This window comes from Amblyomma maculatum, chromosome 1 (assembly GCF_055883805.1).
Source record: "Amblyomma maculatum isolate TAMU_Amacu chromosome 1, ASM5588380v1, whole genome shotgun sequence".
Lineage (NCBI taxonomy): Eukaryota > Metazoa > Arthropoda > Arachnida > Ixodida > Ixodidae > Amblyomma > Amblyomma maculatum.
In genome coordinates, this window is record NC_139344.1 from 394081072 (window position 1) to 394105782 (window position 24711).

The 24711-nt window shown below is 48.4% G+C and overlaps 1 protein-coding gene across 1 annotated transcript; it reads right to left on the reverse strand.

Annotated features, from left to right (window-relative positions):
- Positions 1-462: 462 nt before the first annotated feature.
- Positions 463-16079, reverse strand: LOC146208595 (neprilysin-2-like). The gene is made up of 3 exons (XM_084578928.1): positions 15987-16079; positions 14190-14321; positions 463-2496 (listed from the first exon to the last, which is right to left on the reverse strand). Exons 1-3 carry the CDS (start codon positions 16077-16079, stop codon positions 463-465), a joined length of 2259 nt encoding a protein of 752 aa, XP_084435054.1.
- Between the last annotated feature and the right edge of the window lie 8632 nt (positions 16080-24711).

The window sequence follows — 24711 nt, forward strand, 5'->3', positions numbered from 1 at the left end:
AAAACACTTACACTGCGAATACTTCGTCTGCTTTGCCAGAGTGCATGCAAACTAAGAACGCTACCTGTCCTAGATCTCCATGAGCGCTTCGCGCACAAAACACGAGCGAGCAAACGTTTAAGCTGCCTGGAGGCGGATGCATGTTCACCTATGCGCAGAATGCTATGCTCATCTGCACACAGCAGAAAGTGCACCAATTCCCGCAGTGAAATGCCAAAGTGTACCGCCGGCTTCCCCATCATGTGATTGCACTGGAATGCTGGATGGCACTGTCACACATTTTCAGCACAGTTATTAATTTATGAATGCAACGCACAGCAAAAGAGAAATTTCTCGCTGTAGACGTTATTCGTCCTATTTGAAATGTACTACGATGATAATAATATGGAAAGGAATGAACTTGAAGAATAATTAAACAGAAAAAAAAATTGAGAACCAAAAGACGCGTGACTAATCTTCGGTTCAAGAAAAAAACACGCACTTCTTTGCCGGGTTCATAGGCGTTCCTGCAGCGCACTTGAACGTATTGGAGAACCTGGAACTGTGCCGCAATGGCACGTTGCAAAGCCGGCCGTTGCTGTTGATGGCGCACGTGGACAGGCAGTAGGTGAGATAAAACACCTGGTCGTCGGTGAACAGCTCCAGACCCTCCAGTCGTAGTTGGTCCACGGTCGACGCGCCTTGCAGCGCGACAGCTTCGCGGTATGCTTGGAATGATATGCCCAGGCCCGTCACGGAAGGAAACAATGCCGACTGCACTCGCGAGCCCGGCCCCTCGGAAGAACCACCCGTGCCATGCAGGAGGTCGCAGTTGATCCGATTGTGGTGTTCTTGCGACGGCCGCCACCACGCATCGTTGTCGCCTTTCTCGTTGACATAGGCGCCCCGCGAATCGAACGAGCGCACCATTAACTGAGCGAGCATCGTGCCCAGTGTCCCGTACTGCATGGACAGCGTGCCATCGCCGTAGAAGATAGGGGGCTCCATAGCACCGATGGAGAGGAAGGCGACGTTGTAGTAATAGTTGTAGCGACTCGCGTCGCCACCACCCAGTCGCTTCGAGAATATGCTGACGAAGCTGTCGTGGCCGATGACCCGCCGGTATGCTTTGGCGATGCCTATAAAGTTCTCCACAAACGGGCCTCGGATCCTGGGAAAGTCTTTGTACAAGCGGTTCAGGTCGATTTTCGAGAAGAATTTGTCGTCGGGCATCGCGTTGAAACCTAACTCGCTGAGCTTGTTCAACGCCCTTTCCTTGACGCCGTCATCAATCCACCTGGCCTCCATGAACATGTGCCGCACCTGTTTGAGCAAGGTATCGAAGAAAGCACGGAGCGCGTTGCGAACGGTAAAATTGTAGCGCGCATAAATGTGCTTGGCGGAAATAATGAGCCCGAAGTGCGACTGCACGTAGTTCAGACACGCCTTCGCCATGAACTTCTCTAGAGCCGAAGGGTCTCCGCGTTGGATGAGCTCTGGTTTCCCCGCTATCAACCAGAGGTTCCTTTGGATGAACGCCCAAGAGAACCCCACCAGAAGGGCCGCCTTTTTGTCCGAGTAGTCCTTCAAGAGGCGATCGAGTTTTACAAGAATTGTCTCATCCTCAAGGGCCACTGGACTGTCCGGCGTCCACTCGTACTCAGGACTATGGAACTGGTTCAGTTGGCGTAGCCACCAATGTGAGCCGGGCTGTATGAAGTGCTCAATTATTTTCAGCTCAAATTGTGTGTCGTTAGTGGCATCCGGCGGAATGCTAATAGCGGCGCTCATAAGGTCTTTGACGACACCTTCGAGCTCCGTGTAAGTGCTGTCCGGAACTTTGGCTTTAAGAAGACTGCAGTGCTCTTTTACGTTAGCCCTCCATTGTTCCGGCCGCGTCAGATCTTGCCAATTGGGATTCATAAACCCGCGCCTTATATAGAGCGTCTGCCTCCTCCTCCTGTACACGGGAAAAGCACGTAGATTAAAGAACAAGTGAAAGTTCCAGTTGATGGATAGGTTCAGCAAGAGCACCAGCGGATCGAAGTCTGCCCCCTGCGTATCCTCCGGCCACATAAGCCCGATGTCTCTTTTGAACATCTTGAAGATCTCCAGCTCGGTATCTATCTCGGTGCGGGGACTGATGCAACTCTGATAATACTGGGGCGCCGCCGGTACGACGGCCTCGTCTGGGGCTTCGCTCATCTCCTGCATGGCGATATCAAGAGAATGTTCGTAGATGCGAGCAATCATAGATTTTTCTTTGCGAACTGGCTTCCAGGAGCCGCACGTGAACTTGTAGAAGTCTTCGCAAGGATCGACGCTGGGGTCCATGGCGGCCTTTATCTCTTCAACGTGTCTCAGGCAACCAGGGGTGTCACAGAAGGCCACCGTTGGGGCGTAGATTACCCATCTTGCGAACAACAAGACACCGACGATGATAGCTATCCCACACAGGAACATTGCTATGGTGTTGCGAGCGTTGGCCGCGTGCGAACCGAGGCCAATCTGGGTGTTCTGCGAGAGAGAGTGAAAGAGACGGCTTCAGTTGTCTTGGGCACGACGCATTCATTTTTCACATGATCTCAGCCTTTCGGCCCGGAGCCTTCTGAAAATGGAGCAGGTTTCCTTTCTTCATGAACCTAAGGCGAATGCCGTCTTATACCATTTTGATTACATGAGCCCTTTAAAGACATTCTGCAACGGTTTAAGAGTCCCTGGACAGGTTTATTATGTGTTGAGCCAAAAAGCGCCCGCGCTTTTTTTTTTTCTCTCTTTCTAAGCATTAAGGTCTATATGCAGTCGCTACCTAATAGAGCACAGGAACGTCACTTTTCTTTTCGCTGCCGGACAATGACATCAGAAGTGACAGTTGCGACGGACACAAACCTCGTGGTAAAGTGACAGCAGAAATTTTAGAGTGAAGGCCGTAAGGACGAAGAACAGACACGCACATCTAAGTCGTTAAGTCTTGGATGTCACTGTTATGTAAAAGATAAAATATTTGTCCAAGGATTCACCCTTCTCTGTTTGAAGCCCTTGTAAAACAGGAAAGAAAATTCGGAGCTGGTTTCAAAGTTAGCATCAAAACCTGGCTCATCATCTCGAGGATGTGGATAATCCTTGATGCGGACTGGGGGGTGAGGTTTAACATGCATAGGGCGCGGCACAGTAGTCTGAACCCCAAGTCGCATTGCTCCAGAAGCTTCGTTGTGGCTGCAATTTTTCAAGGAACAAATAATGACCTTGTTAAATAGGGAAGCAGTAGGATGCTTGAGGCCCGTCCGTGGATTGCCTTGGATCACTGCAGGATTCGGCACAGCGGGTGGGCCTCCTCAATAGATGCTGCGACGGCATCAGCCTGCTGTCGCTGTTGTGTTGATCTGCTCTCCCTCTCCTGTCGTCTCCTCCTCTCCGAGGTACGTGATTGATTGATTGTTAGAGGAAGGGAAAGGCGCGGTAACTGCCTCACTTGTTTTCTGTGGACACCTCAACCGCGCCGTAAGGGAAGGGAGGAAGGTGGGAGTGAAAGTGGAAAGAGAGAAAGAGGAGTCGTAGTGGAGGGCTACGGAGTAATTTCGACCACCTGGGGATCTTTAACGTGCACTGACATCGCACAGCACACGGACGCCTCTTCGTTTCGCCTCCATGGAAACACAGCCGCCGAGGTCGGGTTCGAACCCGGGTACTCCGGCACAGTAGTCGGGCGTCTTACCACTGCACCACCCCGGCGGGGTCTCCGACGGTTGCTCGTGCTGCGTTACGGCGGAGGGGGAGCAGACCATCATAACAGCGAAAGCAGGCTGATGCCGTCGCAACGTCTATTGTGGAGGTCCGCCCGTTGTGCCGAGTGCTCCAATGAAGACAATTTACGGGCGTTCCTCAAGCATACTACTGCTCCCCTGCAACGTACTGTACATACCTTTTATTTTTACCTGCCCTGTCTTTTCTTCCTGTCGCTCACTTCTTTGATTTCCTCTCCATATTCCTTACTATTCCTTTATTTCCGCCGCCCCAGTTCAGATGCTTATGATGATTAGATAGCAGATACCGGGGCTGGCAAACATCTTTTTACTTCCGTTTTTTGTTTATTTGAATAAAACCACTTCCTACAACTACTCGTTTCACATACACAATAATGATAATAATTTGTTCACAGGAAAGGAAAGGCGCAGTATCTGTCACACTTGTTTTGTGCACACCTGCACCGAGCCGTAAGGGAAGGGAAGAAGTGAAGATGGGAATGAAAAAAAAGTACTCCCCTGATGGGGATGGGACAGGTAGGTTACCGCTGCTTGCTGCAGGGGCTTGCCTGTTACCGATTTTTATCTGTTGTAGGCCTTCATTGCACCCGCGGCCGTTGTTGCGGCGCGCGTCTTTCTCTCCCTCTTCTTTTTTTTTTCTTGTCTATCTTGTCTTCTGTCCGCACGAGGCAGCGGAGTTGGCTCAGCTACAGAGCCAGTAGCAGGCCCGTGCATTTTCTTTTCCTTCTTCCTACAGCCACAACAACAACCGCTTCGGGGGCGGACGACGGCTGTTGTTGCGGCGCGCGTCTTTCTCTCCCTCTTCCTTTTCTTTCTTCTCTCTTTTATCTTCTGTCTGCCCAACCGGGGTGGTGCAGTGGTAAGACGCCCGACTACTGTGCCGGAGTACCCGGGTTCGAACCCGACCTCGGCGGCTGCGTTTCGATGGAGGCGAAACGAAGAGGCGTCCGTGTGCTGTGCGATGTCAGCGCACGTTAAAGATCCCCAGGTGGTCGAAATTACTCCGCAGCCCTCCAGTACGGCTCCTCTTTCTCCCTTTCCACTGTCACTCCCACCTTCCTCCCTTCCCTTACGGCGTGGTTGAGCTGTCCACAGAAAACAAATAAGACAGTTACCACGCATTTCCCTTCCTATAAATCAATCAGGCAACGGCGGTGGCTCAGCTACAGAGCCAGTAGCAGGCCCGTGCATTTTCTTTTCGTTCTTCCTACAGCCACAACAAGTACAACTGTAATTTCGATTACCTGGGGATCTTTTTCATACGAGCATAAAAAAAAAGCGTTTCTTTTTCCTCTTTTGCTTAAGACAGCTCTAATTCCTTTATGCCGTTGGCACATGACAAAATGATAATAATTGGTTCACAGGAAAGGCGCCATAGTAGAGGGCTACGAAGTAATTTCGACTACATGGGGATGCGCTGACATCGCACAGCACAAGACGCCTTTCCGTGTCGCCTTCATCGAAACGCAGCCGCCGGCGGTCGGGATCGAAACCGGGTACTCAAGCACAGTAGTTGGGTTATGATAAAGGAAAGGCGGAATATCGGTCACACGTTTTCCGTGGTCATCTCAACCGCGCCGATCAGGAAGGGCGGGAAAGTGAAAGCGGAAAAAGAGAAAGAGGTGTAATAGGGGGGGGGGGGGGAGGGGGGGAGGGGGTTATGGAGTAATTTCGATTACCTGGGGATTTTTAACGTGCACTGACATCGCACAGCACACGGACGCCTTTGTTTCGCCTCCCTGGAAACGCAGCCGCCCGCGGTCGGGTTCGAAACATAGTACGCGGGCCATTAGTCGAGCGTATTAACTACGGAGCCATCGCGGCGGAGCACAGGAAGTTCGGGCGAACCCATTTTATAGGATTATTCAAAGCTTCTCACCATCTCCGCCGCTCCTGATGAGAGATGGTCGCATTCATCGAGGCCTACTATTCATATATGTGTCTAGAACAACATGGGAACAGCGACAGAAGCTTCACAAGGACACGGGGAGGACACGCTAAACAGAACAGCGTCCGTCCTGTCATACGTGTCTTCTCTTCGTGTCCTTGCTCCATAACAGTGTTGATGCGTAGAAGCTTGACATTGGCAACATACCTGTTGGCGTTGTGTGGTGAGGGCTCCAGCAGTGCCACCACTCTTGCTATCTCGATCCTGTAAACAATGACCATAATTGAGTACAGAAAGAAAAACGTACAACTAATCGCCAAGGTGATATGCTCTCAAAACATGTGACATGCGGCTACTACAATTAACGACATATGACAGCAACACATCAGTAAACTTTCCCCGCCGGGCCACAGCTGGCACATCCAGCGCCATCTGTGGCCTACTTCAGAGTCTTCTGCTGAAGCATGACATGTTTATTTAAAAATGCGGTACACTGTCGCGCCTATGTTCCGATCAGTAAATACTATAACTATTAAGTAGTGGCACAACGGGCTTAGTAACATCTTTCTCGCCTATGTGGTTAGGATCATCAAAGGTAATTTAGGCAAATAAATAAAGAAATTCTTTCAGATGTGCAGATGATTGCCTCATTTTTGTTGAATGCCGTGTCTTCAAGAGACAGGTGTGATGTTTTAAAGACTTTTGCCAACAGTGGGTATGGCTGAAATCTACATTCCTAATATCGGAAAGAAATCTCCAGTTCTTGAATATATTAGAATGGAAGGGAGGGAGGATCATTTTGTTGGTCCTTTCTACAGCGGTCGGAAGAGCCTTTACTAGTTATCATTCATGGCATTCGGAGATAGTCAATTGTGGCATAGCAGTGTCGTGTTTAGGATCAGCGATTACTAAACCATGCGTTCACGCTAGAGAAACCAGTTTTAAACAGCAGCTCGAGAGGCTAAGGTTAGCCAGCTTCCCGAATGGTGTGATAGTACCAGCTTGCAATAAATTATTGAAAAAGACAATGTCGTTTGGTAAACATGACCCACAGGAGCCTTCCAGTAGAGATAAAAAATAATGTGCGGTAATACCGTACACCCATTGAAGTTGAAAGCTAAACATTTCGACAGATTTGCCTGTCTGGTTGGGTTGATAACTAAATAAGACTTGAAATTTCTCCAACCAACACTTTTATTTTATAAAACCCGACGTTTCGGAGCCGGCTCGGCTCCTTCTTCAGGGGTGCATGACGCGGGGCTGCGTGCAGCTATAAGTAAAGGAATGGTCGAGGGGGAGAAGAAGGTGGGGGGGGGGGGAGAATGGGGAGGGGGTGGAATGTGTGTGAAAGGAATGAGAAGGAAGGAGGGGGGTTTAGACGAGTGAGGGTGCCGCAGGTGCAGGTGTGCTCGCTGGCGACTTTTTTCTTTTCTTCTGTGAAGTGGCCAGGAGAGAGCGAAGACCTTGCAAGTATACAGCAGGGAGGTTGCCTATCACCCATCAGAAAGACCGAAATTTGAATTCCAAGAAGAAATTACTGAAACAGATATCAACATTTTTACAGATGGATCTCAAACTCAAAACAAAGATGCAGAAGGAAACGTAATGGAAGTAAAAAATGGTGCAGCATTCGTAGTATTTGATAAATCAGGGATAATGTTAGAGTACAAACAATTTAAACTCCCCAGTTATAGTAACAACTTTGTAGCAGAGACAGTTGCAATCAAAGAGGCAGTACAGTATATCAACAATAAAAAGGATGGAAAAACTTACCAAATAATAACAGATAGCCTCAGTACTCTAAAATCACTCAATAATCCAAATAGTAACAATCCTTTTGTTCAAGAAATAAAGCAACAATTGCTAAAAAACAAAACATCAAAGATATTTTTGACATACATAAGAGGACATAGTGGAAATGAAGGTAACGACAAAGCAGACGAACTAGCAAAAGGAGCTTGGGATAAGGGGGATGAAATAGCTGTCCCCATCACAAAGCAATTCATCAAAAAACAACTTAAAAAAGAAATACTAGAAAAATGGAATATCATATGGAACAAAGATGGTAAAGATACATATACTTATGATTGGATCAAAAATGTTAAACATATTCCGGGACATTTTCCAACTGATCACTACCAATCTCAAGCATTAACAGGACATGGTAGATTTCCATTTTATTTAGCCAGATTTAATATAAGCGATAACACCAGATGTTCATGTGGCAAAATACCTACAAATTTTGATCATTATTTAGAAGACTGTTCACTGACAGAGGAACAAAGGAAAAAATTAGAGAAACTCGTAGGGAAAAATCCAGTGAAACGAAAACCAGAAATATTAAAAACAGAAAACAACATGAATGTTATCAACGAAATGGTAGAGATAATATTGGAAAAATCATATTATTAGGCACAGTTTTGGCACCAGAAGTTACCCCTGCGGCCTTTGGCGAGGGGCGAGCATGCTTCGGAGGTGGCAAAACCTATACAAACAACACAAACAACAGAATAACTATAGAACAATAAACAGACAACAAAAGAAGTTATCGAAAGAAGTCAAAGATGACAAAGTCCGAAAACACAACGTAGAAGAGGAATGTTGTAATGAGAACAACTGAACAGAAGCAAAGAAGAAAAGCACGAGATCAAGAAGAAAGAAAACAAGACAGGAAGACGTGAAGATTGGGAAAAGGCCGTCTTCGAAAGGGAAATACAAGATCAGAAGAAACAAGACAATGAAGAAAAAGGTTTTCTTATATTTGAATAAATGCCCGCTGATCCCTGTTCGTTCCCTTGGCCGTGGACGTTAGATGGTGCCACCTCACATTTCCTCCTCACAATCCCAATCTTTCCTACATTTATTTTAATTTATTTCCTTTTGACAATCTGTCATTTATTTATTTTTGTATCCTATTTTTCTCACCTTTCTCTCTACCCGCGATACATTAGTAGTGCGGGGAGCCTACTCCAATTAGACTCAACTACACTCTGATGTTATTTGCGGTAGACTGTATGTGCCATGACTCGAGGAGGCGTCTTTTGCGGTAATTGGTCTCGGTCTCCAAGATGAACGTTTCTTCGAAATTTATTCTGTGGTCGGAATCTTCTGAATGTTCAGCTATGGGGTTGCGTTCTCTTGAAAAATTTCGTACATCGTTCTTGTGTTGCCGAATTCTTTCTTTTAGGTTTTTTGTTTCGCCAATGTAGCTAGCATCACAGTCGGCGCAGGGAATTTTGTAGACAATGCCTTGGGCTCTTTCTCTTGGTGGTCGATCTTTGGGGAAGGGTAGCAGGCTCCCCAAAGTGTTTGAAGGCTTGTGCGCCACTCGAATTCCCTCTTTTCTTAGAATACGGGCGATGGTTTCGCTGGCGCCTCGGACATAGGGGACAGTGACGTACTTTTGAGATGTAGTTGTTTGCTGCTGGTTATTTTCTTCCCGGGGCCTGTCGTTGCGTTTTTGGCGGCGAATGATTTTCCGGATAAATTTTTTTGGGTAGCCGTTCATGGTTAGTTCCTTGAATATTAAGCGTTTTTCGTTTGCTTTGTCGGGCTCTGTGGTGCAATGTGTTTCCACTCTTTGTAATAAGGTCTTCACAACTGACGCTTTATGGCTTGTCGGGTGGTTCGAAGTGAAATGCAGATATCGCCCTGTGTGGGTGGGTTTTCGGTATACGGAGAATCGCAGGCGGTTGTTTTTTCGGGTCACCAGAACGTCCAAAAACGGCAGGGCGCCTCGCTTCTCCATTTCTAGGGTGAACTGAATCTCCGGTTGAATGGAATTTAGATGAGAGAGGAAATTTTGGACTTCAGATTTCTTAATAATTGAGAAACAGTCATCGACATATCTCAGAAAAATTTTTTCTCTCAACTCTTTCCGCCCACCGCCAAAAATTTTTCTGAGATATGTCGATGACTGTTTCTCAATTATTAAGAAATCTGAAGTCCAAAATTTCCTCTCTCATCTAAATTCCATTCAACCGGAGATTCAGTTCACCCTAGAAATGGAGAAGCGAGGCGCCCTGCCGTTTTTGGACGTTCTGGTGACCCGAAAAAACAACCGCCTGCGATTCTCCGTATACCGAAAACCCACCCACACAGGGCGATATCTGCATTTCACTTCGAACCACCCGACAAGCCATAAAGCGTCAGTTGTGAAGACCTTATTACAAAGAGTGGAAACACATTGCACCACAGAGCCCGACAAAGCAAACGAAAAACGCTTAATATTCAAGGAACTAACCATGAACGGCTACCCAAAAAAAATTTATCCGGAAAATCATTCGCCGCCAAAAACGCAACGACAGGCCCCGGGAAGAAAATAACCAGCAGCAAACAACTACATCTCAAAAGTACGTCACTGTCCCCTATGTCCGAGGCGCCAGCGAAACCATCGCCCGTATTCTAAGAAAAGAGGGAATTCGAGTGGCGCACAAGCCTTCAAACACTTTGGGGAGCCTGCTACCCTTCCCCAAAGATCGACCACCAAGAGAAAGAGCCCAAGGCATTGTCTACAAAATTCCCTGCGCCGACTGTGATGCTAGCTACATTGGCGAAACAAAAAACCTAAAAGAAAGAATTCGGCAACACAAGAACGATGTACGAAATTTTTCAAGAGAACGCAACCCCATAGCTGAACATTCAGAAGATTCCGACCACAGAATAAATTTCGAAGAAACGTTCATCTTGGAGACCGAGACCAATTACCGCAAAAGACGCCTCCTCGAGTCATGGCACATACAGTCTACCGCAAATAACATCAACCGGACAACAGGCAACCTCCCTGCTGTATACTTGCAAGGTCTTCGCTCTCTCCTGGCCACTTCACAGAAGAAAAGAAAAAAGTCGCCAGCGAGCACACCTGCACCTGCGGCACCCTCACTCGTCTAAACCCCCCTCCTTCCTTCTCATTCCTTTCACACACATTCCACCCCCTCCCCATTCTCCCCCCCCCCCCCCCACCTTCTTCTCCCCCTCGACCATTCCTTTACTTATAGCTGCACGCAGCCCCGCGTCATGCACCCCTGAAGAAGGAGCCGAGCCGGCTCCGAAACGTCGGGTTTTATAAAATAAAAGTGTTGGTTGGAGAAATTTCAAGTCTTATTTACCCATTGAAGTTGGCACTAGTAATGGGGTAAAAATGTTGTGGTAGTTTTCGGCTCCTAATAATTAGGGGAAATTTGTTCTGGTTTGGCTTGTGGGGTTTAACGTCCCAAAGCGACTCAGGCTACGAGAGACGCCGTGGTGGAGGGCTCCGGAAATTTCAACCACCTGGGGTTCTTTAACGTGCACTGACAACGCACAGCACACGGGCGCCTTGCTTTTCGCCTCCATCGAAAAGCGGCCGCCGAGGCCGGGATTCGATCCCGCGTTCTTGGGAACAGTAGTCGAGCGCCGCGTAACCACTGCGCCACCCCGGCGGGGTGGGAAATGTTTCTATTGTTGACAGAAATTTGTTCTATTGTTGACAGAAGAGCCAGAGAACGAAAACAAAAGAGAAGCAAACGAAAAATGCTTCCCAAGTGGAGCATGAATTGCGTTTTGTGTCATGTACACGGCAAACAGTGACATGCATAAATACGTACGTGCTAACGCCACGTAAAAAGGTCTTTGAATGGTGATCCTTCATCAAATTTGGCACTACATTACAGAGGCCGTCATCCCAGCAAACCAAGTGTGTCGAATGGGACGAATAAAATAACATGCATTCCTTTTTTTTAAGAGGGCTAAGGTTATGTTCTGCAATCGAGACCAATTGGCAAGGAAATTGTGTGAAGCCAATTGTATTCACAATAACAGCGTCATGTTCGTACGCACGTCATCAATCCACTCATGACTGAAATTTTGTATCTGGTTTTATGAATGTGACTTTTTGCGTTTTTTTTTTTCTGAGGAGTGGTGGGGGGGGGGGGGGGGGGGTAGTGCATGAGCTTCTGGTTGCCTTTTGAGATTATATTACCTAAGCGCTTATCCTCCCTGCTTTTGTCTGTCCCCTGTCGCAGATCTGGTAGTTTTCGAAGATGTACCAATTAGCCTAAATGTCTGCTTTACTACCAAGTAGTCTTCGCCCCCTTACCTGACCCTTACATCTGGTGCAGTCGGCACTAATTGAGCTTCGGCCTTGAACCAAGCCGCCTTAGTCGTTATTAATGGAATCAGTACTATGCTTCACATTGAAACAGCCACGCTGAGATAACCATCGGCAGCATTTAAGTAGTTGTAGAAGCTGCATGCAGTCCTTCAGAACAACGTGCTTCCTCTTATTTTAGGCGAAGATTAGTTTTTATCTGCACAATTAGCTCACCTCATCTGTTTTACCTCCAAAGCCAGCTCGACGTGAAGCCAAAATCATCGAGAAGCCTGTCTGTTGCGCTCATCAACGCGACATACTGCACCGCCGGCTTCTGGACTGGCGCCTGCTCGTCGAGAGCGCAGCTGCGGGGCGTGCACTTGAGAGCCGGAGCGCGGTGCGTGACTTTTCGTTCATTTCCCGTGACCCTGGATCGCGGATCGCCTGGCTGGCGCGGATTTCAAGTCGCCGACGCAACCCCACCCGCAAGACGACTCCGGATGTCCCGCGTCGGCAAGGCGAGCGGCACTATTCCGAACCACAGATCATCCACGGTGTGTGGAGGTGTGTTTGTGTGTGTGCGAGTGCTGGGCTCTTGTGTAAAGGAGCCGCGGAGGCCAGGAAGCTCATTCCCACGGGACTCGGGCTGTCCGGCAAGGACGTACGTGACCACGGCGGCGGATTTGAACTCTGGAATGTGCACGCGTGATGTTGTGCGTACAGGATGACGGGAGTGAGGAGGAAGTGTGCTGGAGCCTATTGGCCCCGCCCAGAGAGTTTACTGCGTCCCTATTGGCGCAATGATAGGGGCTTTGTTTAGGGAGTCTATTTAACAAGCTGTCAGGGGTAATTTCAAAAGAGGAGAGACCGGTTACAATAAAGTTGCTGTGAACCTGGTTCGACTCCGGGTAGTACTCCAAGGTGCCCAGCAGGTACAACTCAACAGACCGCCGGTCAGCGCAACCGAGCACGGCGGGTGAGAGGAGAACCCTTTCGAATGCCAGCAGCTGAACAGACCGTCGCCCTCTGGACGAGTACGGCGGGTGACAGCGTGGAGAGCGGCTTCGAAACATAACTCTGTCCAAAGCATAATTAATACCCTTATTCTTCCTAACAGTCCATACCCCATCCTAAAGCACAGTTTCTTAAGCGTTGTGCACCCAGCCCGAGAAGTCGGTTTCCAAGACCCAAACGGCATTCGTCCAGTCCGCAGAGACAGTGAACCGAGAGACAAGCGAGCCCGTGCCAACAGTTAGTCTCGCCGCCGCCGCGTACTTCACCACACTTTCGCGAGTTCGCCTAAGCAGAGCTTCAAAATGTCACAGCGGTGCTCTCCGAGCCGGCAGCGGAGCTTTTTTAGCTTCAGGCACCGTACGCCAGCCGAATTCCCCATATAGTAGGTCGCCGAAGCCGCGCCAGCGTTCCCCGAAACCTTAGTAGCTTTCCCTAAGCTCCCAATTCCCTAAGCTCACCCAGCATCTCAACTGCCTTCTTCAGTGGCCTCATAGGGGCTTCATTGTGGCCTCACATCTGTGCTTTCTGCCCGATCTCAAGACGGTGTTGCTCACTCCCACGAAGACATTTTCGAGCCCACGACAGCTTCTTCCGCAACACGATGGCATTTTGCGAGCCTACGGCGGCAGTTCCCGAGTCAACAATGGCATTCCATTCGTGAGGAAATGCATTGCTATTCAACGGTGTTTATCGCCTCAAAGAGCCGTTAAAACCAAAAAGCACCAAACATTTCGTGTGTCAGCGTCTGCGCCACGCCTCGTAAACCAGCATCGAACAGCACTTGTGTCTCAGCTAAAGCCGCATGTCCCGCCAAAGTCAACAGTGACCCAACAGCGGTCTCACCCCAACAAGTCGCTAAGCGATTTAAGGAGGTGTACACCAGTGAATGGCCACCACAAACGGAGCCTAGTCGTCCACAATACCAGCGACATCACGCCGGGCAACAGATGGCGTCTCCTGTCTTGCTTGCGTGGCACTGAACTCCTGGTCAGTCTTCTGTCGGAGCCCGACGTATTGGATGTGTAGCCATCAGTCATGCCCATATTCGGGTCAGTAAATACTATGTAACTATCAAGTAATCATCGCGCCCTTAAGCCTTCGTCCCGCTCCGAGCCTCACAACGATCAAGTGACTGATCGTAGGAGAAACATTGTGGCCAGAGCCTCCTACATGGCACTTCGGATCCCTTACGTTGTAGGGAGGGCCCCCTTACAAAGCAAGGGAGTGCTCATGGAATGCTATCGTGGATAGAGCGCTAGTAATGATCTTGCACTAGTCCTAATCGGTGGTATTGGTGAGTAGGTGTTCCCAGTTATCTAGGGCCACCTCTGCCGCAGGAGGATGTGGGAATGAGGGGCTGGTGAGTAGTGTGTGTAAGGTCACCAGGTTTGCCGCAGAGCTCGCAAGCTAAGAGTTCCTGTTTTGTCCCTCCATTCTTTTGCGACCGCAGATGAATGGATAGAGATTAAAGTACCTCTTTCGTGGTTCCGATCGTACTGTCCACATTCTGGATGGGCTGCTTTGGCTTCTTCTGTTCGCTTGCATACATGTACTGTGAGTCCCTGGACTTTGCTGGCTTTCCTGGCTTCTCCATGGTGAGGCTTTTCTGTATGTACAAAGCACAAAGGGAAAAAACTTTTTTTGACTCACCTGCAGCTTCTTGGTGCAGTGAAAACTACATGCCGTGCATAATTTGACGCAGTTCCGCAAATGCCCCAAGATGGAGTGGTGTTACAACGTTATTAGGGCAATGACTTCATTACTCTAGGTACAAACCTGGGACTTCTTCGATTTGCGAGGATGACTTTCAAGCTTGACCTAGGTCAAACAGAGGTTCGTGTGTCCACCGAGTGCGACAGATAATATTCTACACTTAACCAGGGTTGTACCCATATCACGTTTTAGAAGCACCAGAAAAGCCGATACGAAGAACATGTGCATCGTTTTTTGCGGCTCTTCGAAATCATAAAAATGGCCAAAACTATTTACATATGAGCGGCAGGCATGACGCGAAGACACATATATACATATTTCTAGTGAACGTACTTCGGCAGTTGAACTTGGTCAATATAATAGAACCACTTATGCACTCCGCTCGTTCGACCGGGCGCGTTTCTTAAGTTAAAGGTATTTGGGCGATTTATTATAACTACATCACCTGCATCACTTGTTGTAACTATATCACGTACACAGAGATATAAAGAAGGATAGCAAGCGTTGGTTGTGTTCATTATGTCCATTTGTGTTCATTTATGTTGTTTTGTTTGCGCTCATATAACTGACGCTTCTGAGATAGCGTAACTCGAGCGTGGTGTCACTATTGACGTCATTCCTCGAGTGACTTAAATTTTGCTTGACTTATATTTATCTTTACAAACGCAAATGCGGTCCTATATAATACAGGCAAGCACCTGAATGCATGACAAGGTAATAAGAATCACTGTTCTCTTCAGTGGGTAGTTGTAACCAAAGTAAGCGGAAATGAATACCTTTTAACATCAGCACATCAGCGGCGAGACCACCGTGATGTATATTGGGATCCGCTTAGTCACGTGACCATCACCAAAGGGAAACGCCATGCACTCCGTAGAGCGCTTGACTACGCACCTCTCGCTCTAAGAACAGAAGCGGCTGAAGGCAATGACACACCCTTTAGACCTCGCCAGTAAACGAATGCGCCCGCCATCATGAATGATTGGGAAAGATACTGAAGTCGCATAAGCGAACAGCGAAAGACGACAGGCGCAGGTCTCAGCGCTGTCGCCAGTCTGTCTAGCTTTGTGTTCAAAAGCGTAGATCGGCTGCAGCCGTTCCAGTCACATTCAAGTCTCGATCTTTTTCTTTGGTCTCTATTGCGTGGTCTTCAATATCTTTAATGATTACCAATCAACTAGTCAAAGCCACAGTATTAATATATTACCTATGCGACCTACTAGACTGTGCTACGCCTTTCATGTAAGATGCGTCGCATGTTGGCACTCTTGCCGACAACGAGATACTCCTCGTTGACTTTTGACCGTGCCCTCTCTCATTTTATTATAGTGTGTGAGCCTTGACTGCGCTCGACACTGACGCACACGAATGTACTAAAGAAACCTATGGTTAGATTTGGCGTCGTGGCGGGCGAGACTTGTTTCTACTTGAGCCTTGTGACCTATCCCAAAACGTTACCCCGAATAATGTTGCATGGCTATATACCCCGAAATAATTTCTCTTGGAGACATTCTGGGCGCTGGCTTCAGGATACGTCAGCGCAGCCTCGACTTCTCACCTTGGATTTCGAAGAGCTGCTGCTAGACCGGGACGAACCATGGTGGCGCTTCTTCTTGGCCTCCTCTCGCAGCGCAGCTGCTCTGGCAGCCATTGAGCTCCGGGCTTAGAGGTACGTGTGCCACCGGTCGGAGGACGGAAACCCAGGTAGCTCTGTCTTGAGACGTCGGAAAGCGATTTCTCTACGCGGCGCTGAAAAGCTGGTAGATGGTAGCCTTTGGCGTCCTTCTTTTCTGCTGGCCGAATATTCTTCTCGCGCTTGGCACGCGGCTCGCTACGTCTGCTTCCTTGTCTTCGACATCGATTCCACGTGCACTTGAGTCTATGTGAAGAGAAGAAGTGCGCCTCAGCTATATCCTGTGTGGACGCAAATCTAAGCATTTTCACCACTCTATATACGTCTAAATGTTAGTGTAGTTCCAGTATAATGCCGGTATAGCCGGCTTCCTTACTTGCAAAACACTCATCTACCAGAAGAGCTGATAGCTTCTCGGTTGGATGGATGGAAAAAACTTCATTTAATAAAAAACAAAAAAAACGTCTTCCAGGGTGGTCCCCTACTAGTCCAGGAGTCCACGGGCTTTTGCTTCACATAGAGCCCGATCTACCAGCCATTTCTGACCGGCGGGCTGAGCTGTCCGCAAAGCAGCCTCCCAGGAAGAAAAGGTGGGATGGGGAATGGGGGGCACTGCCTGGGGGGAAGGACATTCCCACAAATGAAACAATCCGTCTGCAATTGTCGCCATGTAGCACTGGATAAGGGTGACAAGGTGCTGTGGGGTGGTGGCAGTGTCATGCGCTTGTGTTTGTAGAATGTGGTGATTTGGTGGTATGTAGAAAGGACCGAATGCGGCCTCCTGCGCGGAGTTGGGTGCCTGATCATCCGGGGCTCGGGTAGAGAGCTCTCGAGCCAGCGCATGAACGCGCTCATTACCGGGGATCGAGGCATGCCCTGGGATCCACGTTAGATTAACCGTTCGGTCGAGAGAGGTGGCGGTGGTAAGAATATGATGCGCGGCTGGTGTCGCCACGCCGTTTAGGTAGTGGCGGTATGCCGCCTGAAAAACTGTACAAATTTCGGTAATGTCTTTGTCAATGGCTGAATGGGCAAGCGCGAGTGCGATGGCGGCTCCTTCCGCTTCTGCAGGCGAATTAGTTCGGATAGTGGCGGCGGCCCCCACTCTGCCATCTTCGTAGGCAGCGACTGCAATGAAAAATCCTACTTTAGAATTCCCTGCCGCGTCGACATAGAGGATATCAGAGCGGTTGCGGTATCTTTTGGTGTAATAGCTGGCTCTAACTTTCCGCCTTCCCTGATAAAGGCAAGCGCCCATGTTGCGTGGTAGGGGCTTCTGGTATATGTGATCCTGCGTGCCCGGAGAGATCATGAAAGGTGTAGCACTTGCTGGGGTGGCGATGGGTGGATTGAGACGGAGTTGTCGCAGTAGGCATTGTCCTGTTTCCGTGCGACTCAGGCGGACTAATTGGTTGGTGCATTGAGCTTCTATTAATTCGTTCACGGTATTATGAGTACCAGTGGCCAGCAGACGTTCTGTGCTAACCGTCCGTGGAAGACGTAGGGCGGAGGTTACGGCCATGCGTATTAGGATGTCCGCCTGCTTTGTTTGGCGCTGAGTGAGTATATGATATGGGAGCAGGTATGTGATTCGGCTAATGATTAATGCATTGGTCATATTGAGGGTTTCGCGTTCCGACAGACCATGGTTGCGCGCAGCCACACGCCTGATTAGTCCAGCAACCTGCTTGGTCTGTCTTTGCAAGAGTTGAAGGGTGGCGGTTGCATCAAGTGCGTTGTTAATGAGAAGGCCGAGAACCTTCATCTGAGACACAATGGGCACTGGGTTTCCGTACATGTGAAGTTCAATGGGGGGATCTCCGGGTATGGGGTTTAAGCTGCATTAGTTCCGATTTAGTTGGGGAGCTTCGGAGGCCTGTGTTTTCTAGATAGGTGGTGGTGATGTCTATGGCAGACTGCAAGATATCCTGGGCTGTTCCAAGGGATCCGCCTGTTGTCCAGAGGGTTATATCATCTGCATATAAGGCTGTGTGGAGCTCTGGGATAGCAGCAAGGGCCTTTGCTAATGGCGCTAGGGCCACGTTAAAAAGTAGCGGTGATAGGACCGCCCCTTGAGGTGTTCCGCGGTTAGGCAGGGGGAAAGGCTGGGAGGCAATATCCCCAAGGTAAAGTTGTGCCGTGCGTCCCTGAAGAAAGGCCCGAACATACTGCCATATGCGCGTGCCGCAGCCCGTGGTGGCTAATGTCGTCAGGATATAGTCATGGCTTATCGTGTCGAATGTCTTGTGAATATCCGGGGCCGGTATGGCGCGCGTAGAGGCTGTACGGCGCTTAGTGTGTAAGAGAGACTCTTTAAGGGCGAGAAGTACGTCTTAAGCCGAGAGATTTGGGCGGAATCCAAATTGAACATGGGAGAGAAAGCCTGTTGCTTCTAGGAACGGTTGCAGGCGATTGAGAATGACATGCTCGAAGAGCTTGCCGACACAACTCGTTAAGGATATAGGGCGCAGGTTTTGAAGAGTGAGGGATTTGCCCGGTTTGGGTATAAATCGCGTGCTGGCGTGGGTCCAGGTTGATGGGAGCGTCCCAGCGTGCCAGTGGTTATTAAAGAGTTCCGTGAGTTCCTGGAGAGAGAGACTTCGTCCAGATTGAGTAATGCCTTGTACGTTATGCCGTCCGGTCCTGGCGCCGTGGAGCGGCGAATCTTAAAGAGTGCTCGGCGAACTTCACTTAAGGTGATGTCAGCATCAAGTTCGGAGTTAGGCGGAGGTGGATTTAGTGGATCTGCTGACTGAAGGGATATGGGTATATAGGTGTCCCGTAGTTGACCAATTACGTCAGTGCCTTTTTGGAGTTCTAGCTGTATCAGACGTTGTGTGTTTACTTGTGTCTGTGCTTTAGTGGTTGTTGGATCTAAAAGAGCGCGTAGGAGGGCCCACATGCGTTTAGTGCTTAATGTACCCTTGAGGTCGTTACAAAAGGTTGCCCAATTTGCATGGGCTAAGGCGTTGGCGTATTCTTCTGCCTCACGAGTGAGAGCGGCTATGCGGAGTCTCAATTTACGATTGTGTCGCTGGTGACGCCAGCGTTTGAGAAGTCCCTGTCGAGCCAGGTGCAGATCAACGTGCGGTGCAGTAGGAGTATTTTTAAGGCGTTTGCTGTTCACCCGTATGGCCTCCACCAGGCGGTCTGTTCAGTCGGTGACTGTAGGCACTTCGATAGAGTCAGCTGCCAAGTATGAGCGCAATTTATCCCAGTCGGTGAGAAGGTGTGTGCGAGGGCTGAAATTCTTGGAATCGTAAGCGATAGTAGTGGACACTGGGAAGTGGTCACTACCAAGGCTGTCTTGTAGCACCATATGAGATTTAACAATTAAATTTGGTGAGGCCCATGTGAGGTCCGGCGTGGTATCACGAGTGACACTTGTGCCGATGCGAGTGGGTACAGTGGGGTTTGTGATCAGGCCGAGGTTATGATCAGCCATTGCGGTAGATATTAGGTTACCTTTGGGTGCGTCTGAGGTGTATCCCCATTGCGTGTGGCGTGCATTAAAGTCCCCCACCACAAGGAGTGGTGAGGTGCGAAAGGAGCCCAGGATTCCCGGAATAGATCTGCCTTTATCTTTAGGGTTGCTGTATATGTTAATAATTGTGAGGCTGCTTGTTTGCCCGCGTGAGCTGAGCTCTATCGCGGTATATTGAGTGTCTTTACTGTCGGGCGTGTTTGTCGGTGTTTGGTCTAGCACCGGCATTGATGCGAGTGTGAGAATTGCCGTACGTGACGTAAGGGCTGCTGTCCGATAACCACGGATATGAATGCGATTTGTTTCCGTCTCTTGCAGAGCGATGACATGCGGGGGATTAGGGGACTTTGCGATATATGCTGCTAGTTGCGCTTGTTTTCTGCGTATGCTGCGGCAGTTCCATTGCCAAATTATTGTTTCTGTTTGCGTAGTGGATTGGCGTCGCTGCCGACGTTTTCGTGTGCTATTGTTCTGTGCCATGTTGCTGAGCTGCAGACGCTGAATGAGAGCAGGCTTCGGGTTGAACTACGCGCTGCTTGCGAGGCAATTCCTGATGGGGTACAAGTTCGAAAAGCTTGTTGATGCCGGCTTCATGTTTGTCCAAGCGTGTGTTGATCGTGGCTTCTATCCTCTCGGTCATGGAATGTATGAGCTGTTTCTGCTTGGTTTGGTTTGTTTTGTGGGGTTTAACGTCCCAAAGCAACTCAGGCTATGAGAGACGCCGTAGTGGAGGACTCCGGAAATTTCGACCACCTGGGGTTCTTTAACGTGCCCTGACATCGCACAGCACACGGGCGCCTTGCTTTTCGCCTCCATCGAAAAGCGGCCGCCGAGGCCGGGATTCGATCCCGCGTCCTCGGGAACAGTAGTCGAGCGCCGTAACATCGCTCCGATTTGTTCGGCAGCTATGGTGTTGATTATACTAGTAACTTCTGACCGAAATTCGGCGGAACGTATATATTGTTTAACTGCCTCTTGAGGTGTAATGGGAAGAATGGGAGGGTTAGGGGTTGGATGGGGTATCCTGCTTCTCCGCAGAGGCCTACATGCTTAAACTCTTCACATGATAAGGCGTGTGGGATACACGCGTACCTGAGCACGTAGGAAATCCGCTAAAAGCGTGAATTACTGCGACGCTTTTGAAATCGCACTGTGGGCAATTTCCATCGCAATCCTTGGACCCTTCTCTCACGAGCAGTTGGGACATAATCATCGGACTAGTACGTGGTCATCACATTCCGTATTCTTTGCATAGTTAATTCTGACTAGCCCGCACATTATTTGCCACAGAATAGGGACGAGAAGTTTCACGTGTATAATGTGCTACCTCTTCCTGCTACTGGGCCACAATTGGCACGCTTTCCACCGTGAGGCGATGAACTGCCTTCCGCAAATAACGTCGAATGTAACGTGCGCTGACATCGCACAGCACACTGACGCCACTTCGTTTCGCCTCCATCGAAACGAACCGCGGCGGCTGCGTTTCGATGGAGGCGAAACGAAGTGGCGTCAGTGTGCTGTGCGATGTCAGCGCACGTTAAAGATCCCCGGGTGGTCGACATTACCCCGTAGCCCTCCACTACGGCTCCTCTTTACTTTCATTCCTACCTTCCTCCCTTCCCTTATGGCGCCGTTCGGGTGTCCACAGAGCAAGTGTGACAGTTACTGCGCCTTTCCCTACCTGTGAACCAATTATGTATATGTATATGTGTATATATATATATATATATATATATATATATATATATATATATATATATATATATATATATATATATATATATATATATCGTAGGTCAATTTACCGTGGCAAGAGTTGCTTGCATAAATCACCTTCCTATAAACCAATTTTTTGTAGGTATACTGTGAACGCTGATAGCTGTATATCACTTTTCTTTTTTATGGAGGGGGGGGGGGATGTAGTAGTATATATGGAGGTCATAGAGCCGTTTTGTAGGTTCATCTGATGGTGTTATCAGCTCCTTCGATTTTGCTGAGAGCTTGGTACGATCAAAACATTGTAGTTGACCCTACGAATCATTAGTGCATGAAACAGTCTAGAGCCGGGTGGTACAGTGGTAAGACGCCTGACTACTGTGCCAGAGCACCTGAATTCGACCCCAACCGCGGCAGCTGCGTTTCGATGGAGGCGAAACGAAGAGGCGAAACGAAGAGGCGTCCGTGTGCTGTGCGATGTCAGCGTTGTTGTTGTTGTGGCTGTAGGAAGAAGGAAAAGAAAATGCACGGGCCTGCTACTGGCTCAGTAGCTGAGCCATCTCCGCTGCCTCGTGCGGACAGAAGAGAGAAAATAGAGACGAAAGAAAAAGAAGAGGGAGAGAAAGACGCGCGCCGCAACAGCCGTCGTCCACCACCTAAGCGGTGGCGGGTGCAATGACAGCCTACAACAGACAAAAATTCGTTGGCTGGCTAGACCCCGCCGCAAGCGGCGTTGTTGTTGTGGCTGTAGGAAAAAGGAAAAGAAAATGCACGCCCCGCCGGGGTGGTGCAGTGGTAAAGACGCCCGACTACTGTGCCGGAGCACCCGGGTTCGAACCCGACCTCGGCGGCTGCATTTCGATGGAGGCGAAACGAAGAGGCGTCCGTGTGCTGTGCGATGTCAGCGCACGTTAAAGATCCCCAGGTGGTCGAAATTACTCCGTAGCCCTCCACTACGGCTCCTCTTTCTCTCTTTCCACTTTCACTCCCACCTTCCATCTTACCTTACGGCGCGGTTGAGGTGTCCACAGCAAACAAGTGAGACAGTTACCGCGCCTTTCCCTTCCTATAAATCAATCAGTTAAATCAATCAATCAAAAGAAAATGCACGGGCCTGCTGGCTCTGTAGCTGAGCCACCTCCGCTGCCTCGTGCAGACGGAAGAGAAAGTAGAGTAGAAAGAAAAGGAAGAGAGAGAGAAAGACGCGCGCCGCAACAACAACCGTCGTCCACCACCGAAACGGTGGCGGTTGCAATGACGGCCGACAACAGATAAAAATTCTGTGGCAGGATAGCCCCCGCCGCAAGCGGCGGTGACCTACCTGTTCCCGCAAGCGGCGTTGACCTACCGTACTTTAAGATCCCCAGGTGGTCAAAATTACACTGTAGACCTCCACTACGGCTCATTTTTCCCTCTATCCACTTTCACTCCCACCTTCCTTCCTTCCCTTACGGCGCGGTTGAGGTATCCACAGAAACGAGTATGACAGATACTGCGCCTTTTCCTTCCTTTGATCCAATTATATATATCCTCTTCCCTCATGCCTTGATCGTGTTGGTTGATGCTCCTGATGATGCGAGTGATCTGACCTAAGCCTAACCATTTCTAGTATAGCGCACCAACGTAAAATGTGTTTGGTGGCTACATGTCCATATAGTTTACATGTTCGTTTATAGTGTTTATTTTTTTTTCTTTCTTTTTTTCAGGATAAAGTATTGTGTTAGGAGCGTGCGCCTAATTCGAAGAAAACATGAGTATCACTCTAAAAGAAATGTTCTTGATATGTACATGAGTATGCATTCATTTTGAGCACGTTTACTTTGTGAATTTCTTTTGTTATGAATTTGGGCAGTGCATACATCCGCTTTCTCACTGCCACCACTTCCTACGTAGCAATGAACAGATGGGCATTTATGTTAAGTTCTTAAGCTGAGATCCTGTATATATTATGTATTACATGATTATGTAGAAGTATGATGAATATATATGTTGTATAGCATAGAGTAAGAATCAGGGTAGGTAATACTGTTCCCGATGCTCTCGTTTATTATTTTCTTTATATCCACCTGTTTCTGTTTATAATTGGATTTGCAGTTTTCTCACTAATAGAAACCAGTTTGTACACGCTATTAAATGTTCATCCCCTTATTCCTCTGTTGGGTACCCCACGGCACCGTCCTGCGGCCCCCTGTTTTTCTAATATATATATATATATATATATATATATATATATATATATATATATATATATGATCTGCCTACTAGCATTTGTTCTAACATTCGCATATTCGCAGACGACTGTGTCATTTATCGCCCTATAAATAACAACGCTGACCTCATGCTTCTTCAATCTGACATCCAACGCGTACTAACGGGGTGTAAAAAATGGTTGATGTCATTGAATGTGAAGAAAACATCTCTCTTACCATTTCATCGACGTCATTTCCAACCATCTTCGTGCTATGTTATCAGTGACACTGAAATCACACCAGTAACAACACACAAATATTTAGGCATGCACCTAACACGAGATCTATGCTGGTCTTCTCACGTAATTCACGTCACTAACAAAGCAAATCGTCTTCTCGGTTATTTCTGTCGAAGCTTGCGTCAAGCACCCCCATCAGTAAAATCCCTGGCTTATTTAACACTTACTAGAGTACGCTTGCGCTATCTGGGACCCTCATCACAATAACCTTTCAGCTACTCTAGAAGCAGTACAAAATCGCGCTGTTGGGTTCATTTCCTCAACCTATTGTTATAACGTTCATATCTCTGAACTAAAACGCAATGCTAACCTGCCAACCTTAGCTAACCGTCGAAAAATGGCTAGACTGTGTTTGTTCCATAAATTTTGCTACCATCCTTTTCTGAATTCCATTACGAACCCCACCCACCGCATCTCTGACCGCACAAACCATGGGAAGGCTGTCTACCCTCCCTCTGCCCGGACTTCTGCACATTTATCATCCTTCCTTGTCAAGTCAGCAAGGGATAGAAATGACCTGCCAGATGCTATCGTGGACGACACCGACCCATCATCATTCAGCTGATCATCAATAGAAAATTTCATGTGCTGAATGTACCACTCCCTCATGTAATACCCCTTCAATGGGCCCTTTGAGGTATTCGTAAATAAATAAATAAATAAAACTTCGGTGCAAATGTATAATGCGCACTGAGCAATTCTGAATGTTTCTTCCCGATCTCCCTTCACTACTGGTCTGCTAGCTTAGACTGCAGTTTTCGAACAGCCCGTGCTAAAACTCAGTGTAACTATTAAATTGTTCTCGAAAGTTAGAAAAGTGGTCGCGTGCTAAAGCCTTATAGTTAAGCAAAACATTTTATTTCATAAGTCCGATTTAGAGGGATTTTGTTATAGGGCCAACTGACTGTTCTCAGACGCACTTCAAGGCTAAATATATTTGCTGAGTATGCAGTTGGTTATTG

What these genes read in the sequence shown, in the direction of transcription:
- LOC146208595 (XM_084578928.1), bottom strand. Translation starts at nt 16,079, where the DNA reads ATGGCTGCCAGAGCAGCTGCGCTGCGAGAGGAGGCCAAGAAGAAGCGC. An exon ending in GCAGCTCTTCGAAATCCAAG is followed by an intron (nt 14,322 to 15,986) that starts GTGAGAAGTCGA and finishes TTGTACATACAG; the next exon opens with AAAAGCCTCACCATGGAGAA. An exon ending in CGATCGGAACCACGAAAGAG is followed by an intron (nt 2,497 to 14,189) that starts GTACTTTAATCT and finishes TCTCTCTCGCAG; the next exon opens with AACACCCAGATTGGCCTCGG.